The 18,990-nt window shown below is 37.2% G+C and overlaps 1 protein-coding gene and 1 long non-coding RNA gene across 5 annotated transcripts in view; one reads left to right on the top strand and one right to left on the bottom strand.

The window, feature by feature from the left end:
• The window catches only part of cep295 (centrosomal protein 295), a 34,582-nt gene extending 29,141 nt beyond the window's left edge, over positions 1-5,441 (bottom strand). For 3 of the 4 annotated variants that reach the window (XM_036562402.1, XM_036562401.1, XM_036562403.1), the window contains exons 1-7: positions 5,076-5,441; positions 4,779-4,979; positions 4,514-4,638; positions 2,609-2,702; positions 2,138-2,251; positions 1,736-1,876; positions 181-364 (exon numbers count right to left, since the gene is read on the bottom strand). In XM_036562402.1, the coding sequence (XP_036418295.1) occupies positions 181-364; positions 1,736-1,876; positions 2,138-2,251; positions 2,609-2,702; positions 4,514-4,638; positions 4,779-4,979; positions 5,076-5,183 (967 nt within the window). In that variant the 5' untranslated portion in view covers positions 5,184-5,441. Of the gene's footprint in view, positions 1-180; positions 365-1,735; positions 1,877-2,137; positions 2,252-2,608; positions 2,703-2,945; positions 3,779-4,513; positions 4,639-4,778; positions 4,980-5,075 lie in introns of those variants that run through there. The other variant, XM_036562404.1, reaches the window with a different exon arrangement.
• A 3,150-nt stretch (positions 5,442-8,591) lies between these two features.
• Positions 8,592-12,055, top strand: LOC118801986. Its single transcript, XR_005006604.1, has 5 exons — positions 8,592-8,923; positions 9,614-9,651; positions 10,374-10,549; positions 10,863-11,037; positions 11,238-12,055. It is a non-coding gene; the product is annotated as an uncharacterized LOC118801986 (long non-coding RNA).
• The last annotated feature ends 6,935 nt before the right edge of the window (positions 12,056-18,990 follow it).

Raw genomic sequence — 18,990 nt, 5'->3', positions numbered from 1 at the left:
ATAGCCAACAGCTAATAGTTCTGAAAGTGGAATCTGATGTTGACTACTGGCACAGTGTTGAGAAAGATAAAACCGTGCTATGTCTACAGCATTCTCCTGTTAGCTTGTATTTATCTGTTTCTTGGAAAAAAGCAGTGAAACTGCATTGCAGGTGAGTATAAGAGGAAAGGAGATACTTACCTCTCTCTCCACTGTACAGGTCCTGGAAGGCTAACTCCAGCTCTCTCTGCTTCTCAGTTCTTAGCTCGTCATGTCTGTAGAGTGGCTGGAATATCTGTGCTGGTATGCTGTTCACAACCTGTCTCTGCTGCTGCAAATCAGCCTGCTGCAATCTCTCTAACTCACACAGCAACCTGGCATTGTCCTGCCCCGATAAACACAAACAAACACCATACATGTACACACACACATACACACACAAACACATTACCAACATCTGAGCTAATGATATCTGCTCATTTTAATTGAAGGACATTGGGGAAAGTGTTTAAATACCATTATTGTGGACAGCACCAAGAAATCTGTATGTCAATACTGATGATAATTATAATAATAATAATCTTTATTTAAATAGCAGTTTTCATGCTGATGGCAGCTCATAGTATTCATTTAAAATCACACAATGACACAATCACAAAAATCAAATTAATAAGATAAATACCAAGAGACACAGAGTTTTAACTAAACACTAAGATAAGGAGATACCTTTATAAATCTTTCTTGACTGTCTAATAAAAGGTGAAATTGAGTTCCACAGTTTAGAAGCATAATGAAAGAGGCCTCTCCATGTGTTCTGTATTTTACAGAAGGTATTTGCAGAAGGCCAGTATCTGCATGTCTAAAATGGGCGGTATCCTGAAAGACACAGAGAGCCAGTGCAGTTTTTTCATGACATGAAAAAAAGCCTCCCTTTTTCTGTTTTTGTTAGGATCTGTGCTGCTGCATTTTGTACAAGTCGTACAGGATGTATTGTTTTCTTAAGGAACACAGTAAGAAGAGCATTATGATAAACATCTCTGCTTGTAACACATACATAAACAGCTTTGTCTGTGTCGCTTTAAAACAAAAAATATATTTCTCAAATAATAAAAAGCTACTTTAGTGACTGCAATTACCGAGAGGTAACGTACAAAGAGAAAAGAAAAAGCTCTTGAACTAAACCTTGTGGGACTTCACAAGAAATGTTAATTTTCTTTTGATTAATGATTTTCAGGTTAAATCAAGAACTGCCTACTCACTAAATACAATTTAAACCAGTGTAAAACTGTGCCTGAGACGCCTACCAAGTATTTAGGACTGTGGATTAGAATCTATCAAAATAATTATCAAAAGCAGCACCAAGATCCAATAAGACCAAAATAGACGGACTTTTGTGCATCAGCACTGAGCCTGAGGTCACTGAGAACACAAAACAATGCTGTTTCAGTATTACGGTTAGAGCAAAAACCTGATTGAAACTTCTTATATAACTTGTTTGATAATAGATACACATTTAATTGCTTGAAAACAACTTTTTCTAAGAAACTCTTTTTTAGTAGAGGCTTCACCAAGGCAGTTTTAAAAGTGTCTGGAAAAGCACCTGTTGACAGAGAACAGTTTACACTAGTTACAACATCATTTCGAACACAATCAGAAACCATCTTAAGGAGAGAAGTAGGAACAGGGTCAAGATCATACTAGAAGAACTTAATTTGTTTATAACAGCTGACCTTTGTGGGGGAGCACTATTTCTCACCTGAATAACTTTTTCCTTCTGGAGTGCATGGCCTCCTCTAAGCCGTGCCTTTTCCAGTTGCTCCTGCATGTCATGCGCTTCTTCCCTCTCCAACTCTTTCAGTCGCTGAGCCTCCAGCTTTGCTGCCTGCTGAGCATCTGACTGCAGAAGTGATCAACCATGTTGTTAGTTATATTGGGCCAGTAATATAAAACATTAGTTTTCAGATTATGTACACTGGAATCTGTTTTCTTTTTTATGTGAGCATTACACTTTGTGCTGTGAGGGACTTTCAGTTAGCTTTAGTGGGCGCATTGCTACGGTTATGAGAACAACTGTCCATGCAAGCACAGTTTTGACAAAACAGTGCTGATCAACATCTGGCCTTTACAATTATACTGATACAACAAAGTGTGCATGCACCTGCTCAGTCTCCATTTCTCTGTCCACTGCTGTCTCTGGAACATGACAGTATGTGATGGAAAAACGTTCTACGTTGGCCATACTGGGTGGTGAAGGAGTTTGAGTCCCAATACTCTGACAGAAAGATATGCCACAAAATTACAAATTATAACTTCATTGGAAGCCCTCAAAAGGTGCAAAACAGCCCTCAAAAGGTGCAAAACAGATCTTTTGCTCAAGATTTTACTTTTTAAGAGCTAGGTGAACACAAACATTTAATCTTTTCAAATTAGATTTAGGATTAGAAGGTCCTTGGTCAAATACATATACCATATGTAATGTAATTCATGTTTTGTTTTTTTTTTTTTTTAAACATCATGCTTCATGCACATATGAATATCCCTGTCATTGAGTGTTGTTACCATGAGGATCCCTCTACAGAAACCCTGCAGCTCTCTATGGTTAGTTACAAGATTCTAGAAGAGACAGTACCTCTATAGGGTTAGGGACAGGTTGAGGAAGGCTGGCGATCTTCATTGCCCTCTTCTTCTCTACAATTAGAGCTTTCTTTCGAGCTTCAATGTGCCTGTTTAAGAAATATAACAGCTTACAGTAATGCCCTCATTCAACAAGACTTTGGATATATTTCATCCTCAGGACACAATTCACAGTTAAGGTCAACCAATTATCAGCAGATATAGATCATTTTCTAATAAACAGAATCAGCACTGTGTGCTTCCTTGCTGATAGAAAGGCCATTACGCAGTGAATGCACAGAATAACACAACCATGACAGACAAAACACTTCTGAGTCGTTTGGCTTACTCACAGCCTTAGTGGACTGGTCAAAATAAGTATGATGGCATGATGAGTCATGTACAGTTAACCAGCACATCGGTAGCCTCAATGTCCCAGCGCAGTACTACTGGACTACTCCAAGGCTGAATCACGTGTTGAGTAAAAGCAATCAAACTATCTTCTCTGTTGTCATTTTGTGTTTATGAGAGACACAAGTAACAAGCTGTGTGAGGAAAAAAAAGCTGTGGAGCTGAAGTTGTACAGTGCAGTCGTTTGGAAAAAAGTCGCTCAACAACATACTTTCATTCACTCACTTTCATGCACAAAGCTTGAGATGATGGCTGGAATGTAGACTTTAGAGCTTCAGTTGACTGTACTTGTGCCTTGCATATGGATTGCAATCTGATAAGATTTTATCCAAATTTATTTACACTTTGTCTTTAAGAAAACCTGCTGCCACCCCTACGTCACCCCCCACAGTATTACTTTTTCTCATAGTTTTTTGGGAAACTTGACTTTTATTTCTCTTTCATTTTGCTGTTAAATCCCCATGTTCTCAACAGTCATGCTTGATCACAAACTTTTGTCTTTATCATTTTATATTTTTACCTGTGACCACCTGATTCCTGTTTCTGCGACCATAGTTGCACTCTGCAAGTTTATTTGTAATTAATTTGGATGAATAAAATCATCCCCTTCTCCATTGTTGTTTGTTGGTTGTGTGATTTTATGATTAGTTTGTGAAATTGTAAAATGAAGCTATTTCTTCATTTTTCCACTGACAATGTCATGACCAAAAAGGGGAATCTACTTATTTTTCAATATTGTTTTTTAAACGAAAATCAAATGAGCAGAAGGTACACAGACCAAAGGTAAATGGAAATATTGAATTTGAATTTTCATTTTGAACCTGAACTTGCATGAGCGGAAAATATAAATTCAAATTTGGGATTACATTGCCATTTTGCATATTCTATTATATTATTACATATGACATGCTTCCATACTTGAAGAGCTCAATTAAACAAGGTCAATTAAAAGAAAATAGGTGTAGTTCCATTTCACATTCTCTTTTTACAGATCCAGAAGCAAAATGTGCATTACTCTGCAGAGCTACTGCATGTGTAAGGGGTTTAACTTATTGTTACACTATTTATTTGTTATTAATATATTTGTTTATTGTGACATTATTTATTGTTATCATGATAAATTATGCCACAATACTGCACAATATGCTTTTCTGAACATATCGTTGATATCGTCGGTAATTCTTGAACACTGACCATCTGCATATTTTATTACAAAGACATAATTACTCCTGTTTAATTGGATTTAGTGGAGCACAGAATGTTCAATACTGAATAACAATCATTGTAATCATAGATTTTGATTTTATCTTTTAAATGTGGCACAACTGAGTCTTTTTGTCAGTTCCAAATTATCTGACAGTCAGACATCTAATATATATATATATATATATATATATATATATATATATATATATATATATATATATATATGTACATACACATCGCCCAACCCTACATCTGCTGATTTTTGAATAGTTGAGTGTGCATGAGTGTTTGAGTCTCGTCTGACCGACGACGCTGGTCTTCTTCACTCTGTCTTTGGGAGGCGAGGACTATGAGCGCCTGTCGATGCCTCCCTGCTGCTCGCTCCTTGTTCTCTTCCCTTTTTCGAGCCAAAGCATCCCAATCCGGCTCCTACAAAGACACACAGACGCTGCCCAGTCTGTCTTCTACAGAGGCACGCACTTTGAAGTTTATTATTCCGAGTAATTCACTACCAGTTTGCTCAAATGTTACAACCGATGCAAGCCAACGATCGCTCTCTTTTCACTCACGTTCTGTTTTGCATTACGGTAGCCCTGGCCCACAGCCCGGAGGCTGTCGCCGTTAAATTTCTCCAGGGTTTCTATCTTCTCTTTCTGCTGCTGTTGCCACTCATCCCGCAGCGTTGCAGCGACATTCTGCAGCTCTTTCTCCTTCCTCTCCCGCACTTCACGGCGGATCTGCAGCGCAATGTACCGCTCCTGTTCCCTCACCTAAATTATAGTAAAATAAAATGACACGATCCACAATATACAGTCAACGCCATTTAAACAAACTATTATTTAGGTCAGGTAGCTCGGTAAACTCACTTGCTGTACTCTCAGTTTCCTCCTCCTGTCTAGCTCTTCTCGCACAAACTGTGCTTCTTCGTTCGGGCTCAATCGTACATGGCTCACTTTTGTCGTTTTTCTTTTCATACCTGGAGTTATAATCCTTTTTGCTTAACCCAGCGATCTGACTCACGAGTTGTCTTGGATCGATGATGACCTAACTAGCGTAAAAACAAAATTAGTTAGCGTTAGAACCGATACTAACGTTATCGTGACAATTTATTTAATCGTAGTTTATTTCAAGGCAGGTAGTATTAGTTCAGGCACAATCGTCTAAGTTTGAAGGTTGTGTTTGCTGAAATCCATGTCAACGCGTCTCTCCTTCCGCTTTGAATAGACCGCCTAGTGTTGTTTACGCTAAAGATGGCGGCTAGTGACGCAGATCGGGAAGCGACCGTAGATATAAATAAATACGTCTGCGCGTCCGCCATGTTGGAGCGGTCAATATCTGCTTGTAAACAAAGACACAATGCAATGATGTGCAAATCATTTTCATGTGCAAACCCTATATGTATTTGTATTTATTGTTTATTAAAAAATATATGTCCATGTTGAATTTGATGGCAGCAACACATTCCTAAAAAGTTGGGACAGGGCAACAAAAGACTGGTAAAGTTGTGTAATGCTAAAAAAACACCTGAAGGTTAATTGACAACAGGTCAGTAACATCAATGGGGAGAAAAAGAGCATCCCTGAGAGGCAGAGTTTTTCAGAAGTTAAGATGGGGAGGAGCTGACCACTTTGTGAAGGACTGCACGATTAAATAGTGCAACACTTCAAGAAGAACCTTTCTCAACATCAAATAGCAAAGAACTTGGGGATTTCATCATCTACAGTACATTATATCACTAAACATTTAGACAGTCTGGAGAAATCTTTGCATGCAAGGGACAAAGCTGAAAGCCAGTATTGGCTAGCCAAGATCTTCGGGCCCTCAGGTGGCACTGCATTAAAAACAGACGCGATTCTGCAGTGGAAATCACTGCATCGGCTCAGAAACACTTCTAAAAACCACTATCTGTGAACACAGTTCATCACTGCATCCTTAAATGCAAGTTAAAACTCTAAACCGCAATGAAGAAATCATCAGGACCCAGAAATACTGCCACGTTCTCTGGGCCCGAGAAGGGCTGGAGTGAAGTGGAAAAGTGTCCTGTGGCCTGACAAATTAAAATTAGAAATTTTTTTTGGAAATCATGGACACCGTGAAAGACCAGCAGGCTTGTTATCAGCACACAGTTCAAAAGCCAGCATCTGTGATCAGCGCACATGGCATGGGTGGACATGGCATGGATGACTGGCACATCTGTGAAGGCACTATTAATGCTGAATGATCTAAACAGGTTTTCAGACGACATCTTGTAAAACCACATTCTGCACACACCAGCATGGCTCTGTAGTAAAAAAATTAAGGTGCTAAACTGGCCTGCCTGCAGACCTGTCACCCACTGAAAACATATGGCACTTTATGAAACAAGAAATATGACAAAACAGACCCAAACTGTTGAGCAGCTTAAATCCTATATACCAAGAAAGAATGAACAGACATTTCACTTTCAAAACTACAGCAGTTGGTCTCCTCAGTTCCCAAACACTTACAGAGTGTTGTTAAAAAAAGTGGTGATGCAACACAGTGGTAAACATGCCCTCGTCCCAACTTTTTTTGGAATGTGTTGCTGCCATCAAATTCAAAATTGTCATATATTTTTCAAAAAAACAATAACATTTTTCAGTTGCACATCATTGCATTTTGTGTTCATTTACATTTTGAACAGCATCCCAACTTTTTTGGGCTGTACATTAGAGATATGTATAAATTCAGATCTCTAAAATACAGTAGTAGACATCCAGAATTCTCATTTGATCAGTAAGAATGATATTATTGATATCTAAATGTAGAATTATAACTAGTCAGAATGCAGTTTTGACTAGCAATAACAATTTTTTAACTCTGTATATGTAAGAAACAGATAACTTTAATTACAATATGACTAGTATGAATTACAATAGAGCAAGTAATAATTAAAAATAAAATATCAAAAATTAAAGTAAGACTAGCCATAATGGCTTCATACTCAGCTGTCACTGTGTCTTAAAATGTCTTGACAGTATTTATAAGATGTCTTGAGACATTTTTTTATGCCAAGACATCTCAAGAACGTCTTAAGACGTTTGAGTGAAGACACTGTCTTTGTCTTGAGACATGAAAGTTAACGTCTTAAGACAAAGAAGTAATTATTTTGTGTGTCTTGAAGATGGGGTACGACTTAAGACATCACTTTGTCTTAAGACACAGAGATGTTGTGTCTTAAGACAGTTCAGTTGAGTCCAAAGAGTGGTCCATTACAAAAAGTCCTGTGGTATGAGTGTGGTATTCCTGTGATACTGCCAAACTGAAAATCACAACTGAGGATTGCCAGGATTACCACAGCACTGCCTAATGTAAAAGTATAATGAGAATATAACTATATAAAAGAGAATATAAGTGTGTCCTCAAGAAACAGCCTGCTGTAATCTTATGGTTTTTGTGTGATATTACTAAAAGAACACTCACTAAGGCTTTATTTGCTGTACTTTTGTGATTCTGTATGTTTTGTTTTTTGATTATTGCAGAAATGTGTTTACAGCAGCAAAACAGCAAAAGAAAAAAATAAATTCTTAAACCATTTACCTTACCTTAAAATGTTTAAACTCGTTTCCTTATATCACTGAAGTTCATGGTAGAATAACTTTTAATTTGTAACATTTACCAAAGGAGATAATCACAGTCAGTCACAGCCTTTTGCTCATTTGCAGAAAACATGCTATGATTAAAACAACATTGATCTATTTTCAAATGTACAATTGTAACCAGAGACAACAAGCTAGGAACCAAGATAAAACAACTTTGAGCTAATAGGAAGTAAATGTACTTAACAGCTAACCTGGGTACTTTAGAGATCACATACCACCAAAACTTAATGCAAAAAAGCCCTTGGTTCACTCTCTTCAACATCTACACTTCTGTTTATTTTCTTAAGCAGATCAGGGCTGCCCAAAGTTTGACCATTAGGACTTTTAATTTGGCCCAACAGAAGGAGAGAACTAAGTTTTATATACTGTGTATAACTTTCAAAATTATTATCTCCGAGTATTTGGAAAACACGAACAATAATAAACAAATGTATTGGAGTACTAATATAAAGATCTATATTGTTTCACCACGTAAAATTATATAATAAACAGATTTTTGTTTAAATGTCCAACTTCATACTTTGACTTTAATATATTAAGACATGGCCTCCAGTGATGCTTTGTAAAATAATGCTGTACAGCTGTCTCGTGTATTTCAGAGTTTGCAGTTTTCAATTCTGTGTCTCGATTAAAAAACAAACAAACAAACAAACAAAAACAAAACAGCCCAGTTCATTCAGTACAGAGAGGCGCGAACCGGAAAAAGATCTATGGGAGGACAAACAAAAGACTGGCGGGAGTTTAGACCAATCAGAGCGGGACTCCGCGTCTCGGACGTTCGGTTTTGAAGCGCGAGCGCTCTCCGCCGGTCCTCCGTTTAAAGCCAAACGCGACCGTTACAGCCGTTTGCAGTGAGCGGGTCTATCAGGTCGCTAACGCGGGCAGTTTAATCGAGTTTGTTTAGCGAGTGTTAAACCTCGATAAGACCGTCTCTTACACTCCTCACTGAGACAGCGCCGCCTGCCGGGTGACGCGTTCAGCTTCCAGAAACGAGGATTTTCAGCTGCGTAGTTAGCTAAGCTAACTAGCTGACTGGACCGAGTGGAGCGGCGACTGGAGTTACGACTGCAGCGGTCAGACTTTGCTTTTAAAAGGTGAGTAGTGACAAAATGAGATAAGCAGCCTCACTAACAGTCAGCTGGAGTAAACTTTTCTGTATTTCTGGTCAATCTGCCGAGTGAAGACACCAGCGTTAGGTTAGCGTATGTAGCTAGCGTTAGGTTAGCTAGCGGCTAAGCGGCTTGTCTGTTTACGCCTCGCGGCTGCGTCAGATGTCGCTTAGCACGCGCTCCCAGCAGCGCACTGTAACCATACCGCCCAGCTTCAGCTCTGTACAGCCGTCTCATCCCAGCAGTGCAGCCATGGAGACTCATAAGGTTTGGAGTATAGACAGGTGAGATGCTATGTATGCAGCTGATTCAGTCAGTTGAAGCATTGAGGTAGCTGGGACAAATGAAAGGCTGCCTCAGAATTGAATCTAAGACTGATCACAGTGCAGCAGGGTCAGCACACTGAACACAGTCCGGCAGTCTGTGTAGCTCAGAGAGGGTAGTAATAATTTTAATTTGCTCAGTTACATTTACTCTAGTAACGTCTTGGTGGATTTGTACTTTCTAGAGTATTTTTAAAATATATTACTTGTGCTTTAGAATAATAATCTACGTTTTACTTGGCTACATTTTAGTCAGTAATATGTAATGACCAGTTTGTTTTGTGTTTAAGTTCATTGTTATGCCTTGCTGTTATTGTTTCACTGCATTTACCTCGTGTCTGTTTTGTTTTAGATGTTTCTCATCGGAAATCACCTGAAGCTGAGCAACTGGTGAGACTCAAGTTTTAATTTTTTAAATAAAACTATATGAATGTCAGACAGATGTTTAGATTTGGTGGGTATTCCAAACAAATATAGTTCATGAAGTATTTATTGTAATACAGAAGAGCAGAATGTTTAGGTAAAGCTGGGTTAGAGTACTCAAATATCTGCGCTTTATTCATTCAATTTATTAATATGTTACTTGCCACTACAGCTGTGTTCAAAATATCGATATGGCAATATCACCAACACTGTATCAATATTTATGAATTTACTTCTTCACAGTGCTTTAATGTGTAATACTGCAAGTCTCAGAGCCCTACAAGTTATAGCATAAAGCATGTGGTAAACATGATCTAATAGAGTTTAGCTCTTATTGATAATCATTTCATGTAATAATTCCCTGTGAGAGAGATTAGAGGCATTGAGCTCTTCAAACGTCTGGTTCTTGTCACTGCCACTATGAACAACTCTGACTCTGTAAGTTTTTCCACAATGGAACATTTTGTGTCAAACTACTTTTTGCATCTTAATGATGAAATTGTGCCTAAAAAGTGTGTAATTCTCCTTTAACACAGCTTTTAACAGATACAGATATCAGTAGTAAGCTCACACCTGCCTCAACAGCAAATGATCATTTCTGTCACGTGTTGACTTTGGCATGTTAGAGGATGAAAACAATAGAATAGTGAATTATCTAATCAACTTTGTTGTTTTCAATCCTTCCAAAGGAACATCCTCTCTTTGGGCCTAATCCATTATGGTGGCAGTCAGTATCATTCTCAACACTCAGCTGTGCTCTTACCCAAGTGGCCTCATCTTGATGCTTCTTTCATTACACTGAACATCATTGTCTGAACATCAGCTATGCGTGTGAGCTGGGTGCCACGCTGGAGTTCATGCATAGGTATTATTTAAAGGCTTGTCACATTTCTTTGTGTACTAAATGCCAGAGTTGATTTTAGATGAGTAGAATTAGGTATACTGTACATTATATTCTACTTCTAAAGGGAATATATAATGCTTTCCCTTTTATTTACTGTGTTATGTAGCTTTTTGTGCGTGTAAGATACAAAGCTGAAAGTATATGCCAGAGGAAGAAAGTCTCTCCCACAGAAACCACTTTTCTCAGCTGCCTGAGGGCTGGAGTTCCCCAGCCCTTTTCCTTTGTTACAAGATGATGTAATCCCATAACACAATCCTTATTGCCCACCTACCAGCGAGCTTGGCATGCCCTCACACAACGCAACGCATCTACCGGAGGCCGTGTATTGGCGGAACCGCTCTGGTGCTTGATCAATCAGAACCAAGTGAGCGAGCTAACTAATCTGAGCGTACTGGGCTCATCAGGAAGGAGGGACACAGGAGCTCTAACAGGAGCATTTCAGACAGAAGGTGAGTAAACAATTACAGTATGAGAAAAATAATGTGTTTCTGGAACACTGAAGCACGTAAATGTATTATAGTAGACCCCAAAAATAAATTTATGAACATTGGAAATTAGCATAATAGGTCCCCTTTAAATTCATCCTGCTTGTATATGCAGATCTAAAAGTAATTTCAAATTTATTGTCTTAAAATTGATTTTTTAACAGATGCATTTTCCTCATATCTCTGACAAAGAAGACCAACACTTTGAAAAAACAGAGGAAGAAGCGATGGGCTGTGAATCTGACAGTTCTTTCACTCATCACGGATTTAACTCTAAAAGGAGAGATCGGTAACATTAGCAGTGTGATATCAGTAATGTTAGTGTTCAGGCATTATGGCATGGACATATGCACATCGAGTTATCTGTGTCCTGTTTCCTGTGTCCACGTATGTCCACATAAAATGTCCACAGCTTGGCTCTATTCCAGCTCTTAGCACATCTGAGTCTGGTATTAATTGTTTGACAGCTGATCATTATCTGGCTCAGGTATGTTATGAGTGCTGCTGGGGTTCAGACCTTTGTATTACTCTGTTGGTCAGTTTTTAGTCCATATGAATTAATCTTAAAATTGTTTCCCATCATTTATAATTGTTCATAGTACTATATTGCTAGTAACTTTAGCATAACTTGCAAACGGAGTAACAGCAGACCTTAAAATCAGATTCATTGGTTTGTGGAACTGTGTATTATTGCAGTATATTTCAAATTTTTACACAAAGTCAGTTAACATGTTTTTCTCCATCTGTAGAACATATCAAGTGTGATGACGCTATTGTATTATATTTTTTGAAAGCTATGTGGGTGCTTTTTCATGGGCTATGCTTTGGATTGCAGAGTAAATTGTTTGAATATGGAAGTATTTTGAATTTTTAACAGATTAACAAGGAAATACAAAACTGTAAAATAGTGATTTTCCATACCCCTTTAAATTACATTACTGTAATTTATGCATACTTATTATTGTTCTTTGTTCTCCTTCTTATTATTATTATTTTAAAAGTTGATAAAATGATACCTTCATTAAAAAATGAAGCAACTATAAAATAGTCATTGTAAAAAAAAATATTTTTAACACATTTTTACCACGTTTTAAAACATGAAGGGTTAATTACTATAAAAAGGTATTTAAAAGAACTGAATTAGATTTTTAAATTTTGCAGCAACGCTGTATTACAAAATAGTTGCATAAGAGTCTTCCCTCATACTACCAACATGTTGAAGGCATGGTCTGAACTCACAAATACATTTTCACTGATTCCATAAGCTTTTCAAATGCAACAGAAACATTTAAAGGCAAATTCCACGTTTTTGTACACTTGATTCTGTCCTTGCGATGTAAACAAAGTCATTTAGTGGTTTCATATAAAATGGCTTATTGTAGAGAAAGCTACAGACTGGGAACCATGTGCCTATTATCCATCCATCATCTAAACCGCTTATCCTTCTGGGTCGCGGTGGGGTGCTGGAGCCTATCCCAGCTGTCATTGGGCAGAAGGCAGGATACACCCTGGACAGGTCGCCAGTCCATCGCAGGGCAGACAGACATACACATTCACACACTCACTCACACCTAGGGGCAATTCAGCATGTCCAATCAGCCTAACTGCATGTCTTTGGACTGTGGGAGGAAACCGGAGTACCCGGAGGAAACCCACGCAGACACGGGGAGAACAGGCAAACTCCACACAGAAATGACCCTGGTCACCCAGCCGGGAATCGAACCCAGGCCATTCTTGCTGTGAGGCGACAGCGCTACCCACTGCGCCACCGTGCCGCCCCGTGCCTATTATTATCATTATTATTATTATTATTATTATTACTTTTGTTGTTAAATTTGTTCTGAAATGTATAAATGTAGTATGTACTAATATATGTAATGTTTGTATGTTTATAGAATAATATACAATATATATATTAAAATAAATGATACCATTATGCATCCTACATAGAACAAAAATAAATAAATAATGAAAAAATTACTAGAATTTTTGCTATAAATAATGTTACGTTTTAAAAATCTCTTAAAAATATTTAAAAGTAAAAGATTATTTTAAAAAATGTAGGTAAAATTTTAAAATACGTATTATGCATCTTGCATCTTGAGACGTCTTGGGATGTTATTATTGCCAAGACATCTTAAGATCCGTGTCTATCGACATGTCTAAAAGACATGTCTTTATGTCTTAAGACATGCCTCAAGATGTCCTAAGACGTCTTCATAATGTGTCTTTAGACATGTCTTAAGACGTCCCAAGACATGGTAATGGCTGGGTATGTTTACTGATGTCTTCAATAAAGATATTGAGATTTAAAATGAGAGATCTACAATTCTAATTCTTATTATTTAAAATTATGTTTCAGATCTCTCCAATGGTTTAATGAAAACATAAACAACTATGAGATTTGCATTTAATGCATGTTTATGAGAGTGTTAGGCGGGAAAAGGGTGGTGGGTGTACAGCAAGTCAGTGCAGGGCACAAGATGGAAGGCAGTCGAGAAGGAGAGGAATAAAGGGTAGAGGAAGAATCTGACCCATTCAACAGAGTATTAAAAGTGGTCACTTTAGTGAGTGTCTGACTGGAGTCCTCCAGGAACACGGACAATATTTCAGCAACCAGAAGATCAGTTAAATTATTGACAGTTATCAACAGTTTAACTAGCTAACAGGTATGCCAAGTTGCTTTACTGGCCTTGACATTTTTATGGTGGGTTGAACCCTAAAGTTTGAAATAAAGCAGTTTAATTTGTGACTACAGTATCTAGGTTTTATTTTAGATCTAGTTGTACTGCACCATATAGTTTTAAAAGATGGGTTAACATGTGATCTGACCTCTTATTAAATGTGCCTGATGGATGCGCCAGTGAATATAAACAGCAAGTTAATTTTGAGATAAGCTAAGCTAAAAAAAAAAAGGTAAAAACGCGTTAGCATGTATACAATTTGGCAAGTCATGAAAAATGCATTATGACATCAATTAAACAATAAATGTGAAAGCCGAAGTATCTCAAACCTCTTGCCAAATGCAGGTAAATGTTGGCAAGAGATTTGCCTCATGCACCAGACGTGTGCATTGCGCGGTTATTGAGTGCAAAGATTGACTGCTGCATGTGTGGTAACAGGGCTGTAATGCTACGCAGTGAGCGTCCATTGTTATAATTTCTTTCTGCAAACTTAATGGTAGTAACTTCCCATACACCATAAGTTACTTTTATTTTAATATATGAACTGTATATAAAGGAATCTGCACTTAGCATGTGGCTTTTTCAAATTAGCATATGTTGAACATGATTTCTGACTAGTAAGAAGTCAGTTTTAGAAATCTAAAATTGAATTTATGGCTAGTCAGAACACCAATTTGATTATTTATAATTATCTATCAATGATGGAGATAATAATGGAGATCTGTAATATTTATTGTTACTAGTAAAAAGATATATGTTGATATCTGTAATTCCATTAAAAGATCTGTAATTAAATTTTGACTAGTCAAAATAGCATTTTTACTAATGGAAACATACATTTCACTAGAGAACTTGTTTCGCAGAGAACTCGTTGGTGTGATTGTTTTTCTCTGATTTTATTAAGCTTATTTCATTTAATAGCCTATACAGGGGATCTTAACTTGATGTAGTAGTTATATTCATTTAATTACAATGATTGTTAATGGAGTAAGTGTTTCTAGCAAACACAGTTGTGTTGTGACAAAATTGTGACAACCTGTGCAACACTATTGTACTGTGAAGACTTTGACATTTGACAGTCATGACATTGTAATCACAAAGCTATGTCTACTTTCTCTAGTCATTAAGTACAATTCATAGACAGTCCAACTGCAATTCCATAACACTTTCATGACAAACATGAATGTCTGTGGACTTAAAGGGCCCATATCATGGAAAAATGAATTTTGTTTGATTGTTTTAAATTATCAAAACATACCATTCACTCCTCAGTACATGTAAACCATATAAGGAAAATAAGCAGAAAACTGTTATCAATTATTTAGTTACATAGAAATGATTTACGTAATGTAAAACAGTAAAACAAATTTCCTTAGCAAGTTGTCACATATATAGGCATTGTCACTCTGACACTCATTTCAAACCTAATAAGTGTCAACTTTATGACACCAAATGTATGTCAACTGAAATCAGTCTTTAGAAAGGTTTATAAAGAGTTCTGTAAGCTGAAAGGAGGGGCAATATACATGTGTATGCAAATGTTGAGCACTCCTTATCAAAATATATTGCTTTTCTGAGTACACATCCACTACTGCAGGGGTGGGTAACTCCAGGCTTGGAGGGCCGGATTCCTGCACGGTTTGGTGATCAAGCATGCCTGATTCAACTCACCTAATTACAAGTTTTAGGTGATGCGAAGCAGGGAGCAGGGAAATCACCAAACTGTGCTGGACTCAGGTCTACAGTTCCCCACCCTGCTCTCCAGAGAACACATTTCTGCATATTTTTAATTCACAGTTTTTTTTCTGAATTTAATGTATAAGGAAAAAATCAATGTGGCCTCTGTAAAATACATTTTATATTTTAAGTTTATTTTTTTCTTGCATGTTAAAATGAATAGAAATTGTGAGCTAAAATTTACAGAAACATGCCATCTTTAAGTTTCTTCCCCATAGAGAGTGTGTTCAATTATATTGATTTAGAAAATCATCAAAACGTCATTTGACCCTATGACTATAGGTGTCACAGTTAGTATTGTTAATCCCACCCTTACCTAAAGTATGAAATGTATTGTATTAAACATAAAATAACAAATGTTCTGAAATGTTGTGCCATTTTGCATATTTTCAGCTTGTTGAAAAAAAAAAACACAAAATAGTCACATTTGAATGAAAATAGCTCAGTGAATCCAGGCCTTAAAGCAAGGAACGCAAAAGCAAACAAAAAAGCACAGGTTAATTACAATAAATAACCAAAGATACACAGTAAAAGGAAATGATGAGAGTATGTATTGGTCATAGCGTTTGGTTTTTAAACAAAAAAACTCAGCTGTAAGAATAATCACAGAATTTATACTGTAGTAGTGTATCATTTTAATGTTAATTACAAAACATTAAATTTGCAGTTCATTTTAATTAGTGATTCTCAAGAAAATTGACATTAGTTTTGGCTACACAATTAGCTAACAAGCACACAGGTGCTAGTATCATGTGTAAATAAGAAATTTAAAGACCTATTTTTGAGTATTTAATTATACATTCATGAAAGGTAGGTTGATGGTAGGACTGTTACATTTTAACATACAAAGCTTAGTTTTCTTTAATGCATAAAGTCAATCCAAAAGAAATCAACTAGTTTATGACAGTTTATGATATGCTCAGAAATGATCAGTTAACATATTTTTATTCTGTAATGCATGGTGGATAGTATTGTTAGCCTAAAAAGTCAGACATCCAGTCATTATTGTTATTTACACTGTTCTGTGCCTGTGTTGTGGAGGAGCATGAGGAAAAAGTGTCACTCTGGATAAGACTGCTCTCTTTTATCTCATAAACACCAGTTTGACTCTCTTCTCCAAGAAACTCATCAAATAAGCCTGAGTTGGGTTTTGTTGATTCCAATGTCAATGTATCTGAGACTGCTCCATCATCATTATTTGCAAATATATCATTTTGGAAGGGGTCAGAAAAAGGATCAAAACTGTTTTTCTCCATTCCAGTGGAGTGTGACGCATTATCAGAGCTAAACGGGTCAAGAACTTCAGTCTGGTCTAATTCATCTTTTACAGCTGCAGGTTTGTTTTTGTCAAACACGTGTGTCACATTCCACTGTGTTAACGGCTTATGTTCAGAGCTAAATATGTCAAAAAGATCTTGCACTGACTGATTCTGTTCTGGAATGTTTTTGTCAAACACATCAGAAGTGTTCAGCTGTGTTGATGGCTCATTTTCTAGGCTAAACAAGTCAAAAATGTCATTTTGAGAAGGATGACCATGCACATTTCCTTCAGGATCTTGATTTGGATTGTGACTGTTTGTCATTAGCTCACATGTATCATTCTGAGTGTGTCGTTTGTCAGAAGCCACTAAAATATCTTCTTTTTCGAAAGGTATATCTTCCACGGCAAAGATATCAGGGACATCCAAGGGCATGCTATTATCATTCACTTGAACTGAGAACTCTGCATCGCTGAAGTTCTTTCCAGTTTTTTCCATCTCTTCATCTCTTGATCCAAAAGTATCAACATTAGGTTCCACAGCATCTGTGGGAAGACTGAGTGTAGCATTTTGTTCATTTTCTGCTGCTGCTCCAGTCAAATCCCTGTGATGGAAACCAGTTTTTGACCCGTGTTCTTCAGTTGATGATTCTGTTAAAGGTGTTACAAAATTTTCCATTTCTTTCAAAATTCCATTGTCTGTATTTAGAGATGTGTTGTCTTCTGAGAAAGCCATAGGGTCAGTACTTGGGGTTGATATTTGAGATGTGGATACTTCAGATGAATAATCATAGAAAGATACGTCTGCCATCTGAACATGAGATATCACATTCATTTGTGTGGTTACTGGTGTTACAGAAATATTCTCTGCATCCTCAAGATCACTTTGATTAAATGCTCTTCCCTTATTCTTGTCAGACTCTGAGAATGGAATTAGTGTTAAAGGCATAGAGATGGAAGCTTTGCCAGTGGTATCACTTATAATGTTATCTCCAAAGCTATCTGTTCTAGCTGGAGATGATGTTATATCATTGTCTTCAATTTTCACAATCCTCAAAACTTCCTTTTCTGTTTCGATGTTTTTTGCTTTCTTTTCGTAAGCTATTTCATGTGCGCTTGCCTTGGTTTCTGGGGTTTTCTTCAGGTCTCCTTCTTTTTCTGTGGAAGAGTGAAATAATTTGCTTAACAGATTCTTTGGTTTGGAGTCAGCTTTCTTGGTTTCCATCTCTGGCCCACTCCTACTCACTTTTTCTGCTGTTGCATCATTTTCTTTTGGACCACTGTTGAAGAGTTTCATTAGGGGGCTTTTCCCTTTAGACAAAGACCCCTTTTTAGAAGCCATCTTATCAATGGTTTTCTTGCCATGGTCCTTTGTACCAATTTGCTCATCAGTGTTTGATGATATACTTGAACTTTTGACAATGTTCTCCTCATTGGCTAACATTTTCTCTTTGTTCTCAGGATCTATGATGTCTGGTAAAGCTGTTATCGCCTCTGATTGTCCTAGGGGGACTACTACAGGTCTTTCTTGAAGCTCCTCAGCATTATTACACTGAGAAATACCCTTCTTCTCATCTTTATCAGAATCAGAGTATTTACTGAAGTCATCACTGGGGTTGAGAGAAGTGTCACTCGTATTAGTACAGACCTCTTTTTCATCTTTTGCCTCCCCCAAGTTTCTGTCTCCACCAATATGACTAACTGACACCTCATCAACGCTGCCATCAGTGGAGGTCATTTTTTTGTTACTGTTTTCTGTTTCCATATCTGCCTTTATTTCAAAAATGGCTGTATCTTCTTCCTCAGAACCCAGTGTTGAGGCAAAATGGACAATGCTTTTTGTTTTTATTGCAGTCTTCTGCTTTTTTGTAGAACATGGATTACAGAAATAATTATCCTCATCTCCTTGTAGATGTTTGCTTGGTATTTCATTGGGAAAAGAAGAATCTGCAATTGCTTGTGATGGTTTCGGGTCCTCACAATAACATTCATGCTCAAATTTTGATTGTAATGGTGTACCCATGTGTTCTCGTGCAGTAAAAGAGGACAGTTTTGACTTTTCTTGCGCTGCAGGTGACAGTTGGACTGCTCTGTCCATTTCATACAGAACCGGCTTAAACATATTCTTATGCACATTTCTGGAACTAGACTTTACTGTGGGAGTTTTGTGTTTTTTTATCTCCGTTATTTTTTCAGTCCGTAAATCAGCAATATGTTTGGTTCCCTTGTTTTCTGGTG

Source organism: Colossoma macropomum, unplaced genomic scaffold, assembly GCF_904425465.1.
Source record: "Colossoma macropomum unplaced genomic scaffold, Colossoma_macropomum, whole genome shotgun sequence".
NCBI lineage: Eukaryota > Metazoa > Chordata > Actinopteri > Characiformes > Serrasalmidae > Colossoma > Colossoma macropomum.
This window is presented reverse-complemented; position numbering and strand designations above follow the sequence as displayed.